General features: G+C 39.2%; 2 protein-coding genes and 3 non-coding genes across 9 annotated transcripts in view; 4 read left to right on the forward strand and 1 right to left on the reverse strand.

Moving 5' to 3' along the window:
- The first annotated feature begins 685 nt into the window (after positions 1 to 685).
- On the forward strand, positions 686 to 759 carry trnat-agu. Its single transcript has one exon. It is a non-coding gene; the product is annotated as a tRNA-Thr (tRNA).
- Positions 760 to 2,592: 1,833 nt separating this feature from the next.
- On the forward strand, positions 2,593 to 2,666 carry trnat-agu. Its single transcript has one exon. It is a non-coding gene; the product is annotated as a tRNA-Thr (tRNA).
- A 3,912-nt stretch (positions 2,667 to 6,578) lies between these two features.
- Positions 6,579 to 6,652, forward strand: trnat-agu. The gene has a single exon. It is a non-coding gene; the product is annotated as a tRNA-Thr (tRNA).
- Positions 6,653 to 8,894: 2,242 nt separating this feature from the next.
- On the reverse strand, positions 8,895 to 14,627 carry si:dkey-17o15.2 (UAP56-interacting factor). Its single transcript, XM_027030053.2, has 9 exons — positions 14,342 to 14,627; positions 12,938 to 13,096; positions 12,564 to 12,670; positions 12,078 to 12,166; positions 11,785 to 11,848; positions 11,582 to 11,634; positions 11,286 to 11,360; positions 9,958 to 10,072; positions 8,895 to 9,595 (listed from the first exon to the last, which is right to left on the reverse strand). The coding sequence occupies exons 1-9, from the start codon at positions 14,421 to 14,423 to the stop codon at positions 9,341 to 9,343; spliced, it is 999 nt and encodes a 332-aa protein (XP_026885854.2). The 5' UTR covers positions 14,424 to 14,627; the 3' UTR covers positions 8,895 to 9,340.
- Positions 14,628 to 15,742: 1,115 nt separating this feature from the next.
- lrch2 (leucine-rich repeats and calponin homology (CH) domain containing 2) overlaps positions 15,743 to 20,649 on the forward strand; it is a 61,214-nt gene continuing 56,307 nt past the window's right edge. For all 5 annotated transcript variants that reach the window (XM_035527048.1, XM_035527049.1, XM_035527050.1 and 2 more), the window contains exon 1: positions 15,743 to 16,016. In XM_035527048.1, the coding sequence (XP_035382941.1) occupies positions 15,776 to 16,016 (241 nt within the window). In that variant the 5' untranslated portion in view covers positions 15,743 to 15,775. The remainder of the gene's footprint in view (positions 16,017 to 20,649) is intronic.

Genomic DNA, 20,649 nt, shown 5'->3' on the forward strand with positions numbered 1-20,649 from the left:
TAAGTGAAATACAGAGAGACTGTCTGCTGACAAGACTACTCGTACACTTCCAACCTTTTCTTTCCAATTTATCGGTCAAAGTCATCTCATCTCATTTCTGAACACTCCTTGAAGGCAAAGGCAATATAAGTTAGATCGGTGAAAGAACCAGTGCCTAGCAATATGTAACAAACGTAAGTGAAATACAGAGAGACTGCTGCAGACAAGTCTACTCGTAGGCTTCCAATATTTTCTTTTCAATTTGTTGGTCAAAGTCATCTCAGACTTTTAATCTTAAAATTTCATATAGGTCTCTCATTGCATGTTTTCTGTAAGGACCAGTAACTCCTCTTTCCCTAATTCATTAACTTAGCAAAGAGAGTGACGTGCCAACATATTGTGAAATTGCAAAATAATTGTGAGGTTTTTATGTATGTGCAGATCTAATGTGAATAATTTATTTGTTGCGCTATTACATCAATGTCTTGATTAATTCCAACGGTTTGAATGCTCCTTCAAGCCAACGGACTGAGTAACGCAGCGTGACCAAGGCAATATGTCACTGCCTTTTCTGTGATTTGCGGCTATTGGTAGATGCTGTGACATTTTCCTGACATGCATCTGAATTTTTCTGCAGTGATGTTCTGCATGGGGTTCTCCCAAAAATTGATCTTTGTTGATAGTGTTGCTGGAATTTTTAAGCAAGGGTGCCGTGGCTTAGCTGGTCATAGCGCCTGTCTAGTAAACAGGAAGTCCTGGGTTCAACTCCCAGCGGTACCTTTATGTTATGAAAACACCAATATCCGTCAGGTTTCTGAACACTCCTTGAAGGCAAAGGCAATATAAGTAGATCGTTGAAAGAACCAGTACCTCACACAATATTAAAACGTAAGTGAAATACAGAGAGACTGTCTGCGGACAAGACTACTCGTTCACTTCCAACCTTTTCTTTCCAATTTATCGGTCAAAGTCATCTCATCTCATTTCTGAACACTCCTTGAAGGCAAAGGCAATATAAGTTAGATCGGTGAAAGAACCAGTGCCTAGCAATATGTAACAAACGTAAGTCAAATACAGAGAGACTGTCTGCAGACAAGTCTACTCGTAGGCTTCCAACATTTTCTTTTCAATTTGTTGGTCAAAGTCATCTCAGACTTTTAATCTTAAAATTTCATATAGGTCTCTCATTACATGTTTTCTGTAAGGACCAGTAACTCCTCTTTCCCTAATTCATTAACTTAGCAAAGAGAGTGACGTGCCAGCATATTGTGAAATTGCAAAATAATTGTGAGGTTTTTATGTATGTGCAGATCTAATGTGAATAATTTATTTGTTGCGCTATTACATCAATGTCTTGATTAATTCCAATGGTTTGAATGCTCCTTCAAGCCAACGGACTGAGTAACGCAGCGTGACCAAGGCAATATGTCACTGCCTTTTCTGTGATTTGTGGCTATTGGTAAATGCTGTGACATTTTCCTGACATGCATCTGAATTTTTCTGCAGTGATGTTCTGCATGGGGTTCTCCCAAAAATTGATCTTTGTTGATAGTGTTGCTGGAATCTTTAAGCAAGGGTGCCGTGGCTTAGCTGGTCATAGCGCCTGTCTAGTAAACAGGAAGTCCTTGGTTCAACTCCCAGCGGTACCTTTATGTTACGAAAACACCAATATCCGTCAGGTTTCTGAACACTCCTTGAAGGCAAAGGCAATATAAGTAGATCGTTGAAAGAACCAGTACCTCACACAATATTAAAACGTAAGTGAAATACAGGGAGACTGTTTGCGCACAAGACTACTCGTTGACTTCCAAGGTTTTCTTTCCAATTTATTGGTCAAAGTCATCTCATCTCATTTCTGAACACTTCTTGAAGGCAAAGGCAACATAAGTAGATCGTTGAAAGAACCTGTACCTCACACAATATTAAAACGTAAGTGAAATACAGAGAGACTGTCTGCTGACAAGACTACTCGTACACTTCCAACCTTTTCTTTCCAATTTATCGGTCAAAGTCATCTCATCTCATTTCTGAACACTCCTTGAAGGCAAAGGCAATATAAGTTAGATCGGTGAAAGAACCAGTGCCTAGCAATATGTAACAAACGTAAGTCAAATACGGAGACTGCTGCAGACAAGTCTACTCGTAGGCTTCCAACATTTTCTTTTCAATTTGTTGGTCAAAGTCATCTCAGACTTTTAATCTTAAAATTTCATATAGGTCTCTCATTACATGTTTTCTGTAAGGACCAGTAACTCCTCTTTCCCTAATTCATTAACTTAGCAAAGAGAGTGACGTGCCAGCATATTGTGAAATTGCAAAATAATTGTGAGGTTTTTATGTATGTGCAGATCTAATGTGAATAATTTATTTGTTGCGCTATTACATCAATGTCTTGATTAATTCCAACGGTTTGAATGCTCCTTCAAGCCAACGGACTGAGTAACGCAGCGTGACCAAGGCAATATGTCACTGCCTTTTCTGTGATTTGCGGCTATTGGTAGATGCTGTGACATTTTCCTGACATGCATCTGAATTTTTCTGCAGTGATGTTCTGCATGGGGTTCTCCCAAAAATTGATCTTTGTTGATAGTGTTGCTGGAGTTTTTAAGCAAGGGTGCCGTGGCTTAGCTGGTCATAGCGCCTGTCTAGTAAACAGGAAGTCCTGGGTTCAACTCCCAGCGGTACCTTTATGTTACGAAAACACCAATATCCGTCAGGTTTCTGAACACTCCTTGAAGGCAAAGGTAATATAAGTAGATCGTTGAAAGAACCAGTACCTCACGCAATATTAAAACTTAAGTGAAATACAGGGAGACTGTTTGCCGACAAGACTACTTGTTCACTTCCAAGGTTTTCTTTCCAATTTATTGGTCAAAGTCATCTCATCTCATTTCTGAACACTCCTTGAAGGCAAAGGCAATATAAGTAGATCGTTGAAAGAACCAGTACCTCACACAATATTAAAACGTAAGTGAAATACAGGGAGACTGTTTGCGGACAAGACTACTCGTTGACTTCCACGGTTTTCTTTCCAATTTATTGGTCAAAGTCATCTCATCTCATTTCTGAACACTCCTTGAAGGCAAAGGCAATATAAGTTAGATCGGTGAAAGAACCAGTGCCTAGCAATATGTAACAAACGTAAGTGAAATACAGAGAGACTGCTGCAGACAAGTCTACTCGTAGGCTTCCAACATTTTCTTTTCAATTTGTTGGTCAAAGTCATCTCAGACTTTTAATCTTAAAATTTCATATAGGTCTCTCATTACATGTTTTCTGTAAGGACCAGTAACTCCTCTTTCCCTAATTCATTAACTTAGCAAAGAGAGTGACGTGCCAGCATATTGTGAAATTGCAAAATAATTGTGAGGTTTTTATCTATGTGCAGAGTTAATGTGAATAATTTATTTGTTGCGCTATTACATCAATGTCTTGATTAATTCCAATGGTTTGAATGCTCCTTCGAGCCAACGGACTGAGTAGCGCAGCGTGACCAAGGCAATATGTCACTGCCTTTTCTGTGATTTGCGGCTATTGGTAGATGCTGTGACATTTGCCTGACATGGATCTGAATTTTTCTGCAGTGATGTTCTGCATGGGGTTCTCCCAAAAATTTATCTTTGTTGATAGTGTTGCTGGAGTTTTTAAGCAAGGGTGCCGTGGCTTAGCTGGTCATAGTGCCTGTCTAGTAAATAGGAAGTTCTGGGTTCAACTCACAGCGGTACCTTTATGTTACGAAAACACCAATATCCGTCAGGTTTCTGAACATTCCTTGAAGGCAAAGGCAACATAAGTAGATCGGTGAAAGAACCAGTACCTCACACAATATTAAAACGTAAGTGAAATACAGAGAGACTGTCTGCAGACAAGACTACTCGTTCACTTCCAACCTTTTCTTTCCAATTTATCGGTCAAAGTCATCTCATCTCATTTCTGAACACTCCTTGAAGGCAAAGGCAATATAAGTTAGATCGGTGAAAGAACCAGTGCCTAGCAATATGTAACAAACGTAAGTGAAATACAGAGAGACTGCTGCAGACAAGTCTACTCGTAGGCTTCCAACATTTTCTTTTCAATTTGTTGGTCAAAGTCATCTCAGACTTTTAATCTTAAAATTTCATATAGGTCTCTCATTACATGTTTTCTGTAAGGACCAGTAACTCCTCTTTCCCTAATTCATTAACTTAGCAAAGAGAGTGACGTGCCAGCATATTGTGAAATTGCAAAATAATTGTGAGGTTTTTATGTATGTGCAGATCTAATGTGAATAATTTATTTGTTGCGCTATTACATCAATATCTTGATTAATTCCAATGGTTTGAATGCTCCTTCAAGCCAACGGACTGAGTAACGCAGCGTGACCAAGGCAATATGTCACTGCCTTTTCTGTGATTTGCGGCTATTGGTAGATGCTGTGACATTTGCCTGACATGCATCTGAATTTTTCTGCAGTGATGTTCTGCATGGGGTTCTCCCAAAAATTGATCTTTGTTGATAGTGTTGCTGGAATTTTTAAGCAAGGGTAGCGTGGCTTAGCTGGTCATAGCGCCTGGCTAGTAAACAGGAAATCCTGGGTTCAACTCCCAGCGGTACCTTTATGTTACGAAAACACCAATATCCGTCAGGTTTCTGAACACTCCTTGAAGGCAAAGGTAATATAAGTAGATCGTTGAAAGAACCAGTACCTCACACAATATTAAAACTTAAGTGAAATACAGGGAGACTGTTTGCCGACAAGACTACTTGTTCACTTCCAAGGTTTTCTTTCCAATTTATTGGTCAAAGTCATCTCATCTCATTTCTGAACACTCCTTGAAGGCAAAGGCAATATAAGTAGATCGTTGAAAGAACCAGTACCTCACACAATATTAAAACGTAAGTGAAATACAGGGAGACTGTTTGCGGACAAGACTACTCGTTGACTTCCAAGGTTTTCTTTCCAATTTATTGGTCAAAGTCATCTTATCTCATTTCTGAACACTCCTTGAAGGCAAAGGCAATATAAGTTAGATCGGTGAAAGAACCAGTGCCTAGCAATATGTAACAAACGTAAGTGAAATACAGAGAGACTGCTGCAGACAAGTCTACTCGTAGGCTTCCAACATTTTCTTTTCAATTTGTTGGTCAAAGTCATCTCAGACTTTTAATCTTAAAATTTCATATAGGTCTCTCATTACATGTTTTCTGTAAGGACCAGTAACTCCTCTTTCCCTAATTCATTAACTTAGCAAAGAGAGTGACGTGCCAGCATATTGTGAAATTGCAAAATAATTGTGAGGTTTTTATCTATGTGCAGAGTTAATGTGAATAATTTATTTGTTGCGCTATTACATCAATGTCTTGATTAATTCCAATGGTTTGAATGCTCCTTCGAGCCAACGGACTGAGTAGCGCAGCGTGACCAAGGCAATATGTCACTGCCTTTTCTGTGATTTGCGGCTATTGGTAGATGCTGTGACATTTGCCTGACATGGATCTGAATTTTTCTGCAGTGATGTTCTGCATGGGGTTCTCCCAAAAATTTATCTTTGTTGATAGTGTTGCTGGAGTTTTTAAGCAAGGGTGCCATGGCTTAGCTGGTCATAGTGCCTGTCTAGTAAATAGGAAGTTCTGGGTTCAACTCACAGCGGTACCTTTATGTTACGAAAACACCAATATCCGTCAGGTTTCTGAACATTCCTTGAAGGCAAAGGCAATATAAGTAGATCGTTGAAAGAACCAGTACCTCACACAATATTAAAACGTAAGTGAAATACAGGGAGACTGTTTGCGGACAAGACTACTCGTTGACTTCCAAGGTTTTCTTTCCAATTTATTGGTCAAAGTCATCTCATCTCATTTCTGAACACTTCTTGAAGGCAAAGGCAACATAAGTAGATCGGTGAAAGAACCAGTACCTCACACAATATTAAAACGTAAGTGAAATACAGAGAGACTGTCTGCTGACAAGACTACTCGTTCACTTCCAACCTTTTCTTTCCAATTTATCGGTCAGTCATCTCATCTCATTTCTGAACACTCCTTGAAGGCAAAGGCAATATAAGTTAGATCGGTGAAAGAACCAGTGCCTAGCAATATGTAACAAACGTAAGTGAAATACAGAGAGACTGCTGCAGACAAGTCTACTCGTAGGCTTCCAACATTTTCTTTTCAATTTGTTGGTCAAAGTCATCTCAGACTTTTAATCTTAAAATTTCATATAGGTCTCTCATTACATGTTTTCTGTAAGGACCAGTAACTCCTCTTTCCCTAATTCATTAACTTATCAAAGAGAGTGACGTGCCAGCATATTGTGAAATTGCAAAATAATTGTGAGGTTTTTATCTATGTGCAGAGTTAATGTGAATAATTTATTTGTTGCGCTATTACATCAATGTCTTGATTAATTCCAATGGTTTGAATGCTCCTTCGAGCCAACGGACTGAGTAGCGCAGCGTGACCAAGGCAATATGTCACTGCCTTTTCTGTGATTTGCGGCTATTGGTAGATGCTGTGACATTTGCCTGACATGGATCTGAATTTTTCTGCAGTGATGTTCTGCATGGGGTTCTCCCAAAAATTGATCTTTGTTGATAGTGTTGCTGGAATTTTTAAGCAAGGGTGCCGTGGCTTAGCTGGTCATAGCGCCTGTCTAGTAAACAGGAAGTCCTGGGTTCAACTCCCAGCGGTACCTTTATGTTACGAAAACACCAATATCCGTCAGGTTTCTGAACACTTCTTGAAGGCAAAGGCAACATAATAGATCGTTGAAAGAACCAGTACCTCACACAATATTAAAACGTAAGTGAAATACAGAGAGACTGTCTGCGGACAAGACTACTCGTTCACTTCCAACCTTTTCTTTCCAATTTATCGGTCAAAGTCATCTCATCTCATTTCTGAACACTCCTTGAAGGCAAAGGCAGTATAAGTTAGATCGGTGAAAGAACCAGTGCCTAGCAATATGTAACAAACGTAAGTCAAATACAGAGAGACTGCTGCAGACAAGTCTACTCGTAGGCTTCCAACATTTTCTTTTCAATTTGTTGGTCAAATTCATCTCAGACTTTTAATCTTAAAATTTCATATAGGTCTCTCATTACATGTTTTCTGTAAGGACCAGTAACTCCTCTTTCCTTAATTCATTAATTTAGCAAAGAGAGTGACGTGCCAGCATATTTTGAAATTGCAAGTCAAATACAATATTCTGAACACTCCTTGAAGGCAAAGGCAATATAAGTAGATCGTTGAAAGAACCAGTGCCTAGCGATATGTAACAAACTTAAGTCAATTACAGAGAGACTGCCTGCAGACAAGTCTATTCATTGACTTCCAATTTGTTGGTCAAAGTCATCTCAGACTTTTAATGTTAAACTTTCCTATAGGTGTCTTATTGCATTTTTCTTTTTTCTAAAAACAAGTAACTCCTCTTTCTCCAATTCATTAAGTCAGCAAAGACAGTGATGTGCCAGCATATATTGAAATTGCAAAATAAATGTGAGGTTTTTATGTATGTGCAGATCTAATGTGAATAATTTATTTGTTGCGCTATTACATCAATGTCTTGATTAATTCCAGTGATTTGAATGCTCCTTTAAGCCAACAGACAGAGTAGCGCAGCGTGACCAAGGCAATATGTCACTGCCTTTTCTGTGATTTGCAGCTATTGGTAGATGCTGTGACAATTGCCCGACATGGATGTGAATTTTTCTGCAGTGACGTTCTGCATGGGGTTCTCCCAGAAATTGATCTTTGTTGATAGTGTTGCTGGAACTTCCAAGCAAAGGTGCCGTGGCTTAGCTTTTCATAGCACCTGTCTAGTAAACGCGAAGTTCTGGGTTCAACTCCCAGCGGTACCTTTATGTTACGGAAACACCAATATCCGTCAGGTTTCTAAACACTCCTTGAAGGTAAAGGCAATATAAGTAGATCGTTGAAAGAACCAGTACCTCACACAATATTAAAACGTAAGTGAAACACAGAGAGACTGTGAGGACAAGACTACTCGTTCACACAGCGTGCACATTATTGTATTGTCTCTCCTTTCTGCTACATGGGTTATGGAATGGACTAAGGAGGAAAAGCTTGACCGGGTAGTCGTTGTCCTCTGCAGAAGTGATGCAATGTTTAAGGATGCTATTTGATTAAGGCACAGACAATAAATTTGAAGCCAATAAATTAAACTTGTAAAACGGTGGGTCTTACCAAAAAGCAATCCATCCCGTGCAGCTCCATTTTCAGCTCTTTTCTCCTACACTGCTGCTTCTCATTAATAAACAAGTCACGGATTGAACCAGGTCATTGAACAACCACATTGGTTATGGTCGCATCACATATTTTATAGAACAAAATTACTTTTGTGTAATGAAAGCAGCTTCATTCCGGCTACGTGCTCTTGAAGCAATTTGAGTGCAGTCAATTTCTCGTTACATTTGGGAACCTGGCCAATTGCTGCAAATTGCGCTTTGACGTTAGCCTGTCCACTCACTGTGTATAGAAATCTGAGGTACTGACGTGTCAGTTTTATTATGCCAACTGATATGGCATAACGGAGTTTAAGGATGGCTTCACAAATCCCGGTTTCTGCCAGAGATGTTTCATACGCACATTTGAGACATGCACGATTTTTAAACGAGGCCCCAGGTATGTTCGTGTCTATTCAGGTTGTCATATATATGTCCTATACCATTTTATTTTCTTCTTTCAAGTTACTCCCTATTGTTTTCCAAGCATGTGTGTTACAGAACCTGTGAGAAATCCACCAAAGTTTGACCTTTTTCTTGATTTTAGATCTGAATTAACATGACTACTTCAAGGCTTTATCTCATTTTTCCTTTTATTACCCCTAATTGACTAACTTAGTTTACTAACAACTATATTCAAAGTTTTAGTAAATAAATGGTATATAAAATGAAGCATTCTTTCAAAACAGGTTATTTCAAAAAGCTTAATTTTTACTTTAATGAGGGGTTTATTTTTGAATGTAAATCAAAATATTTAATATTTACATTCCCACAACACTGCAAAACACCTGTCTCACTGGTGATATACAAAGGCAAAGTTTGTAAACAAATAATGTATTTACAAAATATATTAAAGGCACTTCATTGCATTTTGTGGTGTACTGGAAACATGCAATTCCAAAAATATTCAATTCTAAGTATAAATATCAACTTTAAAAATCTGAATTCCAAAGCATAAAATTCATAATAATTAAGGATTGCTTTACAACATGATTCAAGATAAAAAGGGTGTTTTGTAAAAGTCAAGGGGTCACAAATTGATTTAAAAGTCATATAGAGAGTTATTGGCAGTCAACTTTATAGCTTGTTGACGACTATAAATGTCCACATTCAACTGACTTATTACACATGGCAACCCATCACTGAAGAAGGACAGTTCGGCCTGATTTTCCTGCTCCTAATGCCGCTGCCCTACTTCCTCTACCTCTACCTCTAGCTCTTCCTCTTTCTCCTCTCCTCACTGGCAATCCTTCTTTTGGCCTGCCTCTTACTCCTCCCCTAATCTCCCCTCTTCCTCGACCTCTTCCAAGACCCCTCCCCCTTCCCCTCTCTGCTTTCAGTCCCCACCCTCTGATCCTCAGGCTTGTAAAACGATCATTCAGTGATACTCCAGTCTGGAAAATAAGGGAGGTGGGAAGAATATAAATCATGATTGTCCGCCAGTGTGAACAGCATGTCATAATTTCTGCCACTCATTATGATGTGCTAGGTCAGGGTAAACACTACATGGTCAAGCCTCAGACTATGGATGCGTGTGGCTTTTTGTCCCCATACACGCAGCAACACTGATGCAGAGCAGCCTATTGTCTTCAAATAATGAAGAAAAACACAAAGGAATTTGGGGCTGTTTGTGCATCCACCTGTTGCACTACAACTCACTTAAATTGTATAAGCGTCTGTGGTTTTGGGGGGGGGGGGGTGCTCCTCTACTTCATCTGGTTCAATGGTGGTGGTGGTGGTGGTGGTATACACTCACATGGTTGGTAGTGCCTCTGTAATTGAAGCGGAGAGGGATGCCTTTGGGTGTAGGTCTGCCCCCACCTTCAGTTGACCTGCCTCTCAGCACTGCACCACCACGCTCAGGCCTCCCCCTGAGAAAGACACAGAGAGAGAGCGAGAGAGAGAGCGAGAGAACAGGCAAACAGAGAGGGATAAATGATGAGATTGAAAAAGGCAGGGCTGTCTGACAAGCACCAAAAAACATACAAATCAATTAGGGACATTTAGGTTGTATGCTTGGAAATAATTTAAAGAATGTTTTGGGAGCAAGAACAAAATTGGGAGTTGTAACTTCATAAAATGCCTTTGATTGAACAATGTCATGTACAGTTTGCTTCAAACTTATAAGTTTACCACAAGAAAGAGACTTTTCTGGCCTCCAGCTCACCTAACTGTTTCAGGACTGCAAAGAGTCACCAGAGAGGTATTCCCAGCCTTTATCACACAGAATTCCTAGCCTTTATCAAACAGTATTCCCAACCTTTATCAAAACAGACTCCCAACCTTTATCAGTCTGATTTGGAATATGTTTTAGCTACTGGAGATTTGACCATTACATGAATGCTCCTACATATCCTGTGACTGCTGATTTTATAGGACTACTGAACTCCATTGATTTTATATAGCAAGTGTCATGTCTTCCTTACATGCATAACTAGAGCTGGTCACATGGTTTAGAGCCGGTCATCATGGACAAATGGTTACAAACAGAAATATTGTGAGGCTGTGTTTTCGTGTGAAGCAGCCAGTGTTTCACACTGAGAAACCCAAGCATTAGTTAAAACAGAAAATACAGCACAGAGGACCTAGCGCTAGGTTTACTGTGTAACAAAAAATGAACGACTCTGTTAGATACCCAGTGGTCTTGTGAAATGAAGCTTCAGAGGACCTAACGCTTACAGGTTTATTAGGTCCCTGTCTGGATGCATAGATTACATTAACTTGTGGCTGTCTAATACAAGATTATACAAGACAATGTTCTTGTACTTTCAGGGACTTGTCTAAGAGCTACAAACTACATTAAGAATTTTCAAGTCAAGAACCATCAGTTTGCAAAAAGTTATACTGTAACATATTATATTCTTAATGTAACAATCACTGCACAACAAACTATGAGAAATTATAAAAGATTTAAGAAACTTTAACGACTCTCAGAATCAACAATGAGCACTATTTAACATCTTATTTTGTTAAAACTTTTCTTAGTTTTATTTATTTGTTCATTTTCCTTTTGGTTTCCTTTCTGTTTTAATGGAAATAAAAACAACAACTAATTGTTGTTGTGGATTGTGGATTCTAACTCACTGAGTTGTAGAATCCAGTGTTGTGTTGGGTAGTGACACCCTCAGTGTGGTTCCAGGAGAACTTGCCATTCTTTGACTTCACAATGAGAGAAAGACAAGGATGATATACACTTGGTATGTGCAATACATCAGACATGAATGTATGCACAGTGTGTGTGCACTACATCAGACATTGATGATATGTACTGGGTGTGTGCAATACATTAGACAAGGATGATATACACTAGGTGTGTGTACTATATCAATCTTCTTTTGATGATTCATAGATCAGTACTATTCATGCCCAAATAAACCTACCTTCTTATTTTCTGATACGTTTCAAGCTTTTCATGCCCTCTCGAAGTGGCAAACTGCAGAAAAAAATAAACATTTATATGCATTTATATAAAATGTGATTGTTTTTATATGTATATCTATATATGTAATGTGTGTATATATGCATATGTATACATATACATTTGTGTAACCAAAGTGAATGTTTCAAAAGGGAAGCAACTTACCCCCCTGTCTAATAAAAAGGGCCTGCCTCCTCTACCTCTCTGACCTCGCACTGATAAAGCACCCCTACATCAAGACAAGCAAATATTTCATCACCTGTTCAGCATTCTACCAAATTCAGGATGTCTATTTATTATATTCTGCCAGATACTGTCAAGTTTCTGGATCGTCTCTCAGAGTTACAACTAGAACGTTAGACAGGCAGCCCAGGTTTTTCAAATTCTGTTGAACTTTCTATCTGGAGAGGCTTGGTACAGCATATGTCGTACATAACAAAGGAGGGATGAATGTCTACCTGCTTAAGCCTCCTCTTCCTCTTCCTCTTCCACGGCCACGGAACCCACCTCTGGATGAGACTGCAGGTTGCCCAAGTGAATGTTCAGTCTGAAGGAGGACCAGAAACTATCCCACCATGTTTACACTGCCTCCTTCCCTTACTCCAAATCACTGGGCTTCACACTTGGATTTCCGTACTTGAATTTATATTAGAATACCATTAGAGCTTCAATTTAGAATTTCTCTATTTGAAATTACATTACAACTTCACACGAAAATGTTTCCATTTGAAATATTACACCATATGATCAAAATAAAAAATGAAAACAAAAATGCTAAAACATTGTTTTTCATTGACTCAAAATTTAAAGAACATCAGTTATTTTGTGCTTTTATTTCATAAGTTTATATACTTTCATATATTGTGCAGCTATTTTATAATGCAAAGTGTGACTAATTTCATAGGTTGAATTTCTCATTGTGTGATGTCACAAATGAGACTGACCTGTGCACTTGCAGCAGCTCTGCTGAGAGGGCTCATGCCACTCCCCCTCAGTGTGCCCCGCCTCCCGGGTCCTCTGCCTCTGCTCAGCCCACGTGACCTACTCGGCCCTGCCATACAAACCAACCAGTTAATGACCCTGTGTTCATGGACATCAGCAGGACTGAATAGGAAGATGGCTGGAAGGATATTTACAAGGAGCATACATGGGAATATAGACACAGATTTACAGGGGTCATACACGTGTGGGTAGATACAGATGGACGTGGTACTTAGTTGCAGAGAAATGGAAACATGGCCAGATTTACGATTAGACCAGCAGAGGCGCACACAGGATGCGAGCGTGCTTCTACAGTGTTAACTCAGAGGGCTGTTACCCTGGTACTGCAGCGTCCCACGTCTCAGGCCCCTCCACGACTGTGGGACCTGGTTGAGCTTCTTCAGGACATTATTCCTGTTGGTGACTCGATTGTTTCTTGCCCTGCTCACTGCTCTGTTCACTTTCTGCTTTCTTTTGTTCAGCTTGATTATCTCATCTGGAGAGAAGAAATAATGAACTGCTTTAGTAAGACTCATTCTAATTCTGGGCTTCTGCAGTTTCCAGAGACCTTGAGTTTCCTGCTCAAATCTGCTAGGAGAAATGGTGTTATTTTCATTTTTTTGCTCTAGACAATCTCAGGTCAGAACTCCAACCAGCAGTCCTATCCTCATTTGTTTGTGCACACACATCCAAACAAACACACACACACACACACACACACACGCACACACACACAAGACAGAGAAGGGTGCAAAATTATAGTGAAGTACACAAAATGTATATATGTATAGCTTTTGAGTGAATCAGATTGTATTATGAGGGAGAAGGGGCTCTTGAATGAAGTTCCATTTCAAAACACTCTACAAAACTTAGGCTGTAGTTACTGTCAGGCTGAGTTTAGTTCTAGCCACACTAGTCTACATATAATAAATAAATGACAATGAAGAAAATTTCCTACTACTACCCAGAAAATAAGACTGGCAACATGACTTAAAATTTCATGTCACTAAAGACTCTGTAAAACTTACATCTCTGCTTTATTCATAAGTCTTTTGTTTATACCTAGCTTCTTAAGCATTTCCTGTGGGTTTGGACATAGCTGTTTCAAAGAACATGTTAAGCAGGTTTTTTGTAATACCAGTTTGAAGATGCTCACTGAAAAAAAAAAAAAGTTGGCTGGCCTGGAGGTGTTGGTAGCATATTGCAAACCCCAGGAGTAGTGAACCGAGTTTTTAGCTCATCGACCTTAGGCAAGACTGAATCGAATCCTCGGGTATTGCCTGAACAGTCAGAAACTCACAGAAAAGTAAGGCCTTGAATTCATATTTGCCAAAACAACTCGTCAACAGCTATGTCTTCCAAGTTGATTGAATGAAAAAAGACAGGTGTCCGCCATAAGGCACGGACAACTGCTTCAGTTTTATTACCCGTCTCATAATTAGCGAGAAACTCTAACGCTAGCTATTCAACATACGATTTAAAACGGTCAAAACAGTAACTAATACCACGTTAAAATAACCGCAACGTAGCAGCAAGCGACGTGTACGTTTGATATAGACACGGCCTGGTTTTAGCTCAACAACTGAATCCATTTGACAGCTGACTGCTGCGTGTAGCTACACAACTAAACTTTCACACATGCATACAACACGGAAGCGAAAGTGACGGCTTGGAACTTTTAATTAATATGACTTATCCGCATACTTTAACATGGCATCACACTCTTTATAAGAATACAAACCGAGTGACATATCGATTTTGTCTTCGTTGCTTTGAGACTCCATCGGTTCGGAAATCTCCGTCTTCACCTCGCTGTCCTCCATTCTTCTTCGACAGTACAGCAAGCCCCGTTTCGCAACTTTGTCTTATTGATATTGTCTTTGTTGACCGGATGTTTGTGAATTATCCTACCATACAAACTATGTAAGGATATATCAGATATTAACACACTGTGCTAAATTCTAAGCGAATCCAAATCACCAGCTCCGCGTGGTCACGTTAATAGGTGTTGGAACAAATGGTGACTGCTGGCGCCTCTTGGCAGCAGCGGAAAGACGGAGCCCTTCCCACAAGTGTATTAGCCGGTCAGCGTGACAACAGCCTAAAATAGCATATGTTGTAACTAATATTTCCACGAAAGGTACTGCTACACCATAAACAAATAAATGCATAGACGAATAACTTATAAATAAATGTTGTTTATGGCTACGGAAATAATATATATGGATTATATATACATTATGTATACATACAGGGTTTTCAAACGATGTTGCTATTCCTGGAATCTGTTGGAGCCACTCCTCCTCTTCAGTCCAGTTTAGGAGTTACAGCCACAAGAGCCCATGTCACTACTGGGACAGCCTTGATGTTAAATATGTATATTTACAGAGACTTTGATTTAAAAAAAAAAAGTATGTGTTCAATTTATGTATAGGTATGTTGATGCGAAATATAAAAATGCCAAACTTATGCCAGTCACTGCTACTGTTACACGACTAATAAAAGTAACTCCATTCAAAGTTCAAAGTTCAGAGAGGTTTTATTGTCATTTCAGCTATATACAAGTACACAACAAAAACGAGACAATGTTCCTCCAGGACCATGGTGCAACACAAAACAACAGTGCAACAGACAACATGCTACACAAGTGCAAACAGTCCAATATAGTGCAAAAATGTCATTAAATAAATAAATACAACTGCCGCTTTCAGAGTGTAACTAATAGTTATAGCCACCAGGAGGTGCTTTTGCTTGCAGCTGACGTCTGCCGCATCAGCCGCACATGTACCATCAGTGATCACACGAAAAGAAGACGCTGCTCTTCATTCACATCTACAAAGATAGGTAGCGTATCATTTACAAATAGGGCTAGTATTTTAAGACAGACTAAAGTATAGCGACACATTTTAAGGTCGGGATACGTACAGGCCTACCCGATAATGTTGCTGCATTAATGTTAGTGTAGGAAATATACTGGAGACACAATGGTATTTTATGCATCACAATGTACAATCCATCTTTTTGGTCTATGGGTATCTGGTTTAATCACAGTACCTGCTCCTTGTAGCGTTGTCTCCGCCCTATCCCTGTAGTCCCCCGCACCGTCTGACTGTGCGCCCTCTGCGCATGGGCGGAGCGGCAAACCCTTCTTATTATTGTAAGAATATATTCACTTATGAAAATGGCGGCGAGTCAAGGAGGAGTGGGAGCTGTAACGGCTCTTCAGGGCCAGCACTATCCTAACGTACCTCACTGGAACCCGGGCGTGATGCAGCACCAACAACCCCTGCATACCGCTCGGAGTCTGGACCGCGCTCTGGAAGACGCTGTTTGCTCCGGAATATTAAACGTTAGTGGGAGAAAACTGCGAGACTACCCGGGGCTGAACTACGATCTCACTGATACTACACAGGCAGGTGGGTCTCGTGGATAACGGGTCGTCTCTGTATGCGTTCTCCTGACCCGCTTCTCTTTTTTTGATGGAAAAATAATAATAAATATATAATTGTGCGCGCTGGATTCGTGAACGCTTTCTACCCGTTTTTGTTGTCAGAAGCGATCAGCATGTTTGTCACAATAGCGCTTTGGTTCAGTCGCTGTATTCTCTTTCTTCGATATTTCAGCAACTTGCATGTCGTTGTTTCTCCTGTAAAACGTGCATACCTACCGAAGACGCAAAGCTTTGGAACTACGGGTCTATAGCCCATATCCAGAAACGCACAGTGCTTTCTGCTGCTATAGGGGTGTTGTGGTCGCTTGTCTTCTAATCTCTGCCTCTGGTTGTAAAAAAATGTAGCCCATTCATGAATGAAACAGTGGCGCGTAGTCGAGTTACAATCCGAAAGAATAATTTACACCAGTCCACGGCCGGACGAGTGCAGTGTATTTTAGGTAATACAAAATGCATCACATCCACATTAGTCGATAATTTAATGCTGTTTCAAGGTAGATGGTAAAGCATCAAAAAATGCTATGCTGTCTCCGGTAGTCTACAACAAAAGATGCTGCCGTTTCCATAGCTTCCAGTGGGCCAGCATCACTCTGTGCCCGTCCACCTTTAAAACACTAGGGTTCGAGTTTTGTTCGATGTGGTGCATCAAAACGACACGTTTTGAGGATTCAGAAACAAAAAGCTTTATTATAATAAGACTGCTCGGCCGTCGCGTAACCATCTGGCAAGTGGAAGAGAAACAGAAATCATTGAGGTTAATAAATAAACAAAACTAATAAACATAAATGTGTTTTTCGAATGTGTAATATTAGAGGTGAAATTCCTGCAAGTTCGTGGCTCAGTGTTCTTGGACGTTTTCTGCGTTTACGTGTGTTTGTTCGTTAACGCTGCTGCTCGCGGCCATTCAGTCGTGAAATTTGTGGTTCTATTCGTACTCACTCACGGACGACTCCCCCTACTCGAAACGTAGAAAAATGAGTAGTGTTTCATTTAATCAGAAGTGTGCACAGAAGCTTTTCTCGTTCTGATGTGTTGTGCTTAGTTAATACGAAAGAGTTTGCACGTGTGTGTGTGTGTGTGTGTGTGTGTGTGTGTGTATGGTGTGCTGGGCTACAAACGAAATCTTTGTCTTCTGGAGACGCGTCAGTGGCCCACGAACCAAGAGCTGTACCAAGACTTTGTGTGTGTGCGTGCGTGCGTGTGTTGCTTGCGTGTGTATGTGTGATTGAGGAAACAATGAGAAACGTCTCATCACCTTATATATGTCATGTTGGAAGTAATTTTATGAGAAGCAGACCAATGCTGACTCAACAGCAGACCCCTGTTTTGGTGTGTGTGTGTGTGTCTTGTCTTCAGTTATGGTAGAATGTTTGAAATTAATTTGCATATTTGGTTGAATATTTACAATAAAATGAAGCTAGAAATGCCTGAATGTCTGGGTAGGAACTGATGCAGTAAGAATGATGACTGTGTTATAACAGGCTATAAACACCCACATCAAATGTGTGTGGGGAGGATTTGGGTAGTTAATTATGTGTGCAGGTGTGTGTTTGGACAGTGATATAATTTGCTACCACCAAGGATCTTTGAGTGTACAGAGGTACAATGTTTTCAATGCATGTTTATACTCACAGTATTCAAATTGAATAAACACACACACACATGCACACACACACACACACACACACATGCACGCATGCTGCACATTCATGCACACACACATTGCAGAGGTCCTAATAGTAGTACCTTTTGCAAAATACTGGCAGTGTTTAGATTAAGTTAATTTAGGAAACTGGCACTTTTTAAAATTGTTATTTATTTGTTTTACATATTACATATGTGTCTCTGTTTATGTCCAGTGGCTCCTTGCTGTTGCTGGCCAGTGATGCCCAGTTGGACATGGGTGACCTTATTTGGCCAACACTTAACACAGATTTGTGAACAACCCCTTATGTAACTGACCTCCATGTGCCACTAAACACTCTGACTAAACTCCCTCTCTCCATCTCTGTTGAAGTTAAAGGATTCAGTGTTTACATTTAATAATTAAATTGATGGAGAGCCCTTTAATGTTGCTGATGATAACTCAGAGAGTTAAATTATATGCCTCCTTTTGCTGCAGCTGTATTGCATCATGTGTAAATAAGAAGAAAAAAAAACACCAATTCCTTGCTACCAGAATTATCACCTTAACGTTTAAAGAGTTTTTAGATGCAAATTATTCGCTGTTTTGTTACAGATTATGTTTAAGGAAAAGCCTAACTTTATCTTAAACATGGTGTTGTATTAAAATTTAGGCAATGTCGACTTAACTCATTACAAATATATGTACTATAAAAACTTGTCACAAAAAATAAAGCCAGGTCAGCCTTCCATTTCCATACATTCGAGATGTTTATTTCCTTGTTCCTTGTACTCAAGTCTCCTCTTAAAGTCTACACAAGTCTACTCTTAAAGTCTACTGTACTCAAGTCTACTCAAAGTCTACTGTACTCAAGTGTCCTCTTAAAGTCTACACCAGTCTACTCTTAAAGTCTACTGTACTCAAGTCTCCTCTTAAAGTCTACACCAGTCTACTCTTAAAGTCTACTGTACTCAAGTCTACTCAAAGTCTACTGTACTCAAGTCTCCTCTTAAAGTCTACACAAGTCTACTATTAAAGTCTATTGTACTCAAGTCTCCTCTTAAAGTCTACTGTACTCAAGTGTCCTCTTAAAATCAATTGTACACAAGTCTCCTCTTAAAGTCTATACATGTCTACTCTTTAAGTCTACTGTACACTAGTCTCCTCTTAAATTTCACATCTCCTCACTATAGATTTGTTTCCTCAGTGTTCACTTCATTTCTTAAGTTGACTCATACCATTTCTCATAGCTAATCCCATGTATTTACTTCCTGATTTCCTTCCTGTGTGATTTATAACCATATATTCTAGCCAGTGTGGCTGCTTCTTGACCAGCAAAACGCAGACAGAACACTCATCAGGAGGATTTGAGCTTGTTTAGTGATTTGACTGTGTGTCTTCTGTGTGTTGGTCAGTATTTTGATGCCTCATGACTGGTAGGTATATTGTTCAACCCTCCTCCATTGGTGTAAGATATATGTAAAATATTTTTGAAATGTTAGCTATAATAAGATATAATTACATGTAGTGTTTGTTTTGAAAATTCTGATTGTGTTTTTAGCACTGTACTTTTTATAGATCAGTCTTCAGGCAAAACCTCTGACATCACTATATGATTTAGAGGAAGTAGTCATTGTTACACATTGTGGCCGTGTTACTGACAGGAAGTGTCCATGTCTATTTATTCAGAAGGGTCATGTGAGACTGTGTCTAAAGTTGATTATTCTGAGAACATGCAAGCTAAGAGCGTCTACACCAACACTTTTCTTTCTTGAAAAATCCACTACATTTTAGCATACTGATGCAAGTCAGGTAATAGTTGCTTAAGAGTTATCAATGTGTTAATGACAATATAACAAAGTACTAGTAACAGAAGATGACTATTATATTAGTGTAACTACTTTGGCGTTGTACATCTTTGGTACGTGAGAGTTTTATACATACACACACCACATGGACAAAAGTATTGGGACACCTCCACATTATACCCACAGGAGCTTTTATGACATCCCATTCTAAATCCATAGGCAATAATATGGAGTAATACAGAGTAATATGAAGACGTTATACAAGATTTTGGAGTGTATCTGTAGGAATTTTTGCCCATTCATCCAGGAGACCATTGGTGAAGTCAGGCGCTGATGTTGGATGAGAGGGTCTGGCTTGCAAGCAGCTGCTTGGCCATGGAAACCCGTGCTATGAAGCCATGTTGTAGCTGAGTGACTGTGGTTCCTAAACACTACCACTTTTCTATAATACCACTCACAATTGATCGTGGAATATCTGGGAGGGAAGAAATTTCACAAACTGAATTGTTGCAATGGTGGCATCCTATTACTGCATATTATTACTACCTGAATTCAGTGAGCGTTTTATAATGACCCGTTCTTACATAAATATTTGAAAAGACATAACGCATAGCTAGATGTTTCATCTTATACACCTGTGGCAATGGGACTGAATGAAACACCTGGATTCTATGATTAAGAGGTGTGTGTGTGTGTGTGTGTGTAAAAAAAAAAAATAAAAAAAATAAAAAAAAAAATATATATATATATATATATATATATATATATATATATAAATTAATTTAAAATATTAAATTTTCTTCTTAAGATGATTTATTACTATATTTATTCTTCTTAAGATGATTTATTACTATATTCTTCTGATTTATTTTTATATTATTTATTTATTTACACACGTAGATACAGACACACACACACACACACACACACACACACACATATATATATATATATATATATATATATATATATATATATATATATATATATATATAGTTTGTTTTTCCTTCCTTTTTGTGCCTTTATCTTGCCATGATTTGTGGACTTACTCCCTATATGGCAGATTAGTCTCAGTAGATTAGTCTCAACACACACATACACACAGTGTTTGGGGTCTCTAAGGGCTGAGTAATTATGCTCAACCTGACATATTTGTCCCATCGGTA

This window comes from Electrophorus electricus, chromosome 6, assembly GCF_013358815.1.
Source record: "Electrophorus electricus isolate fEleEle1 chromosome 6, fEleEle1.pri, whole genome shotgun sequence".
NCBI classification, from domain to species: Eukaryota; Metazoa; Chordata; class Actinopteri; order Gymnotiformes; family Gymnotidae; genus Electrophorus; species Electrophorus electricus.

Coding starts and splice junctions, on each gene's coding strand:
- si:dkey-17o15.2 (XM_027030053.2), bottom strand. CDS start 14,423: ATGGAGGACAGCGAGGTGAAGACGGAGATTTCCGAACCGATGGAGTCT. Junction 11,849..12,077: donor GGAAGAGGAGGCTTAAGCAG/GTAGACATTCAT, acceptor GTCTTGATGTAG/GGGTGCTTTATCAGTGCGAG. Junction 11,635..11,784: donor CCTTTTTATTAGACAGGGGG/GTAAGTTGCTTC, acceptor TTTTTTCTGCAG/TTTGCCACTTCGAGAGGGCA.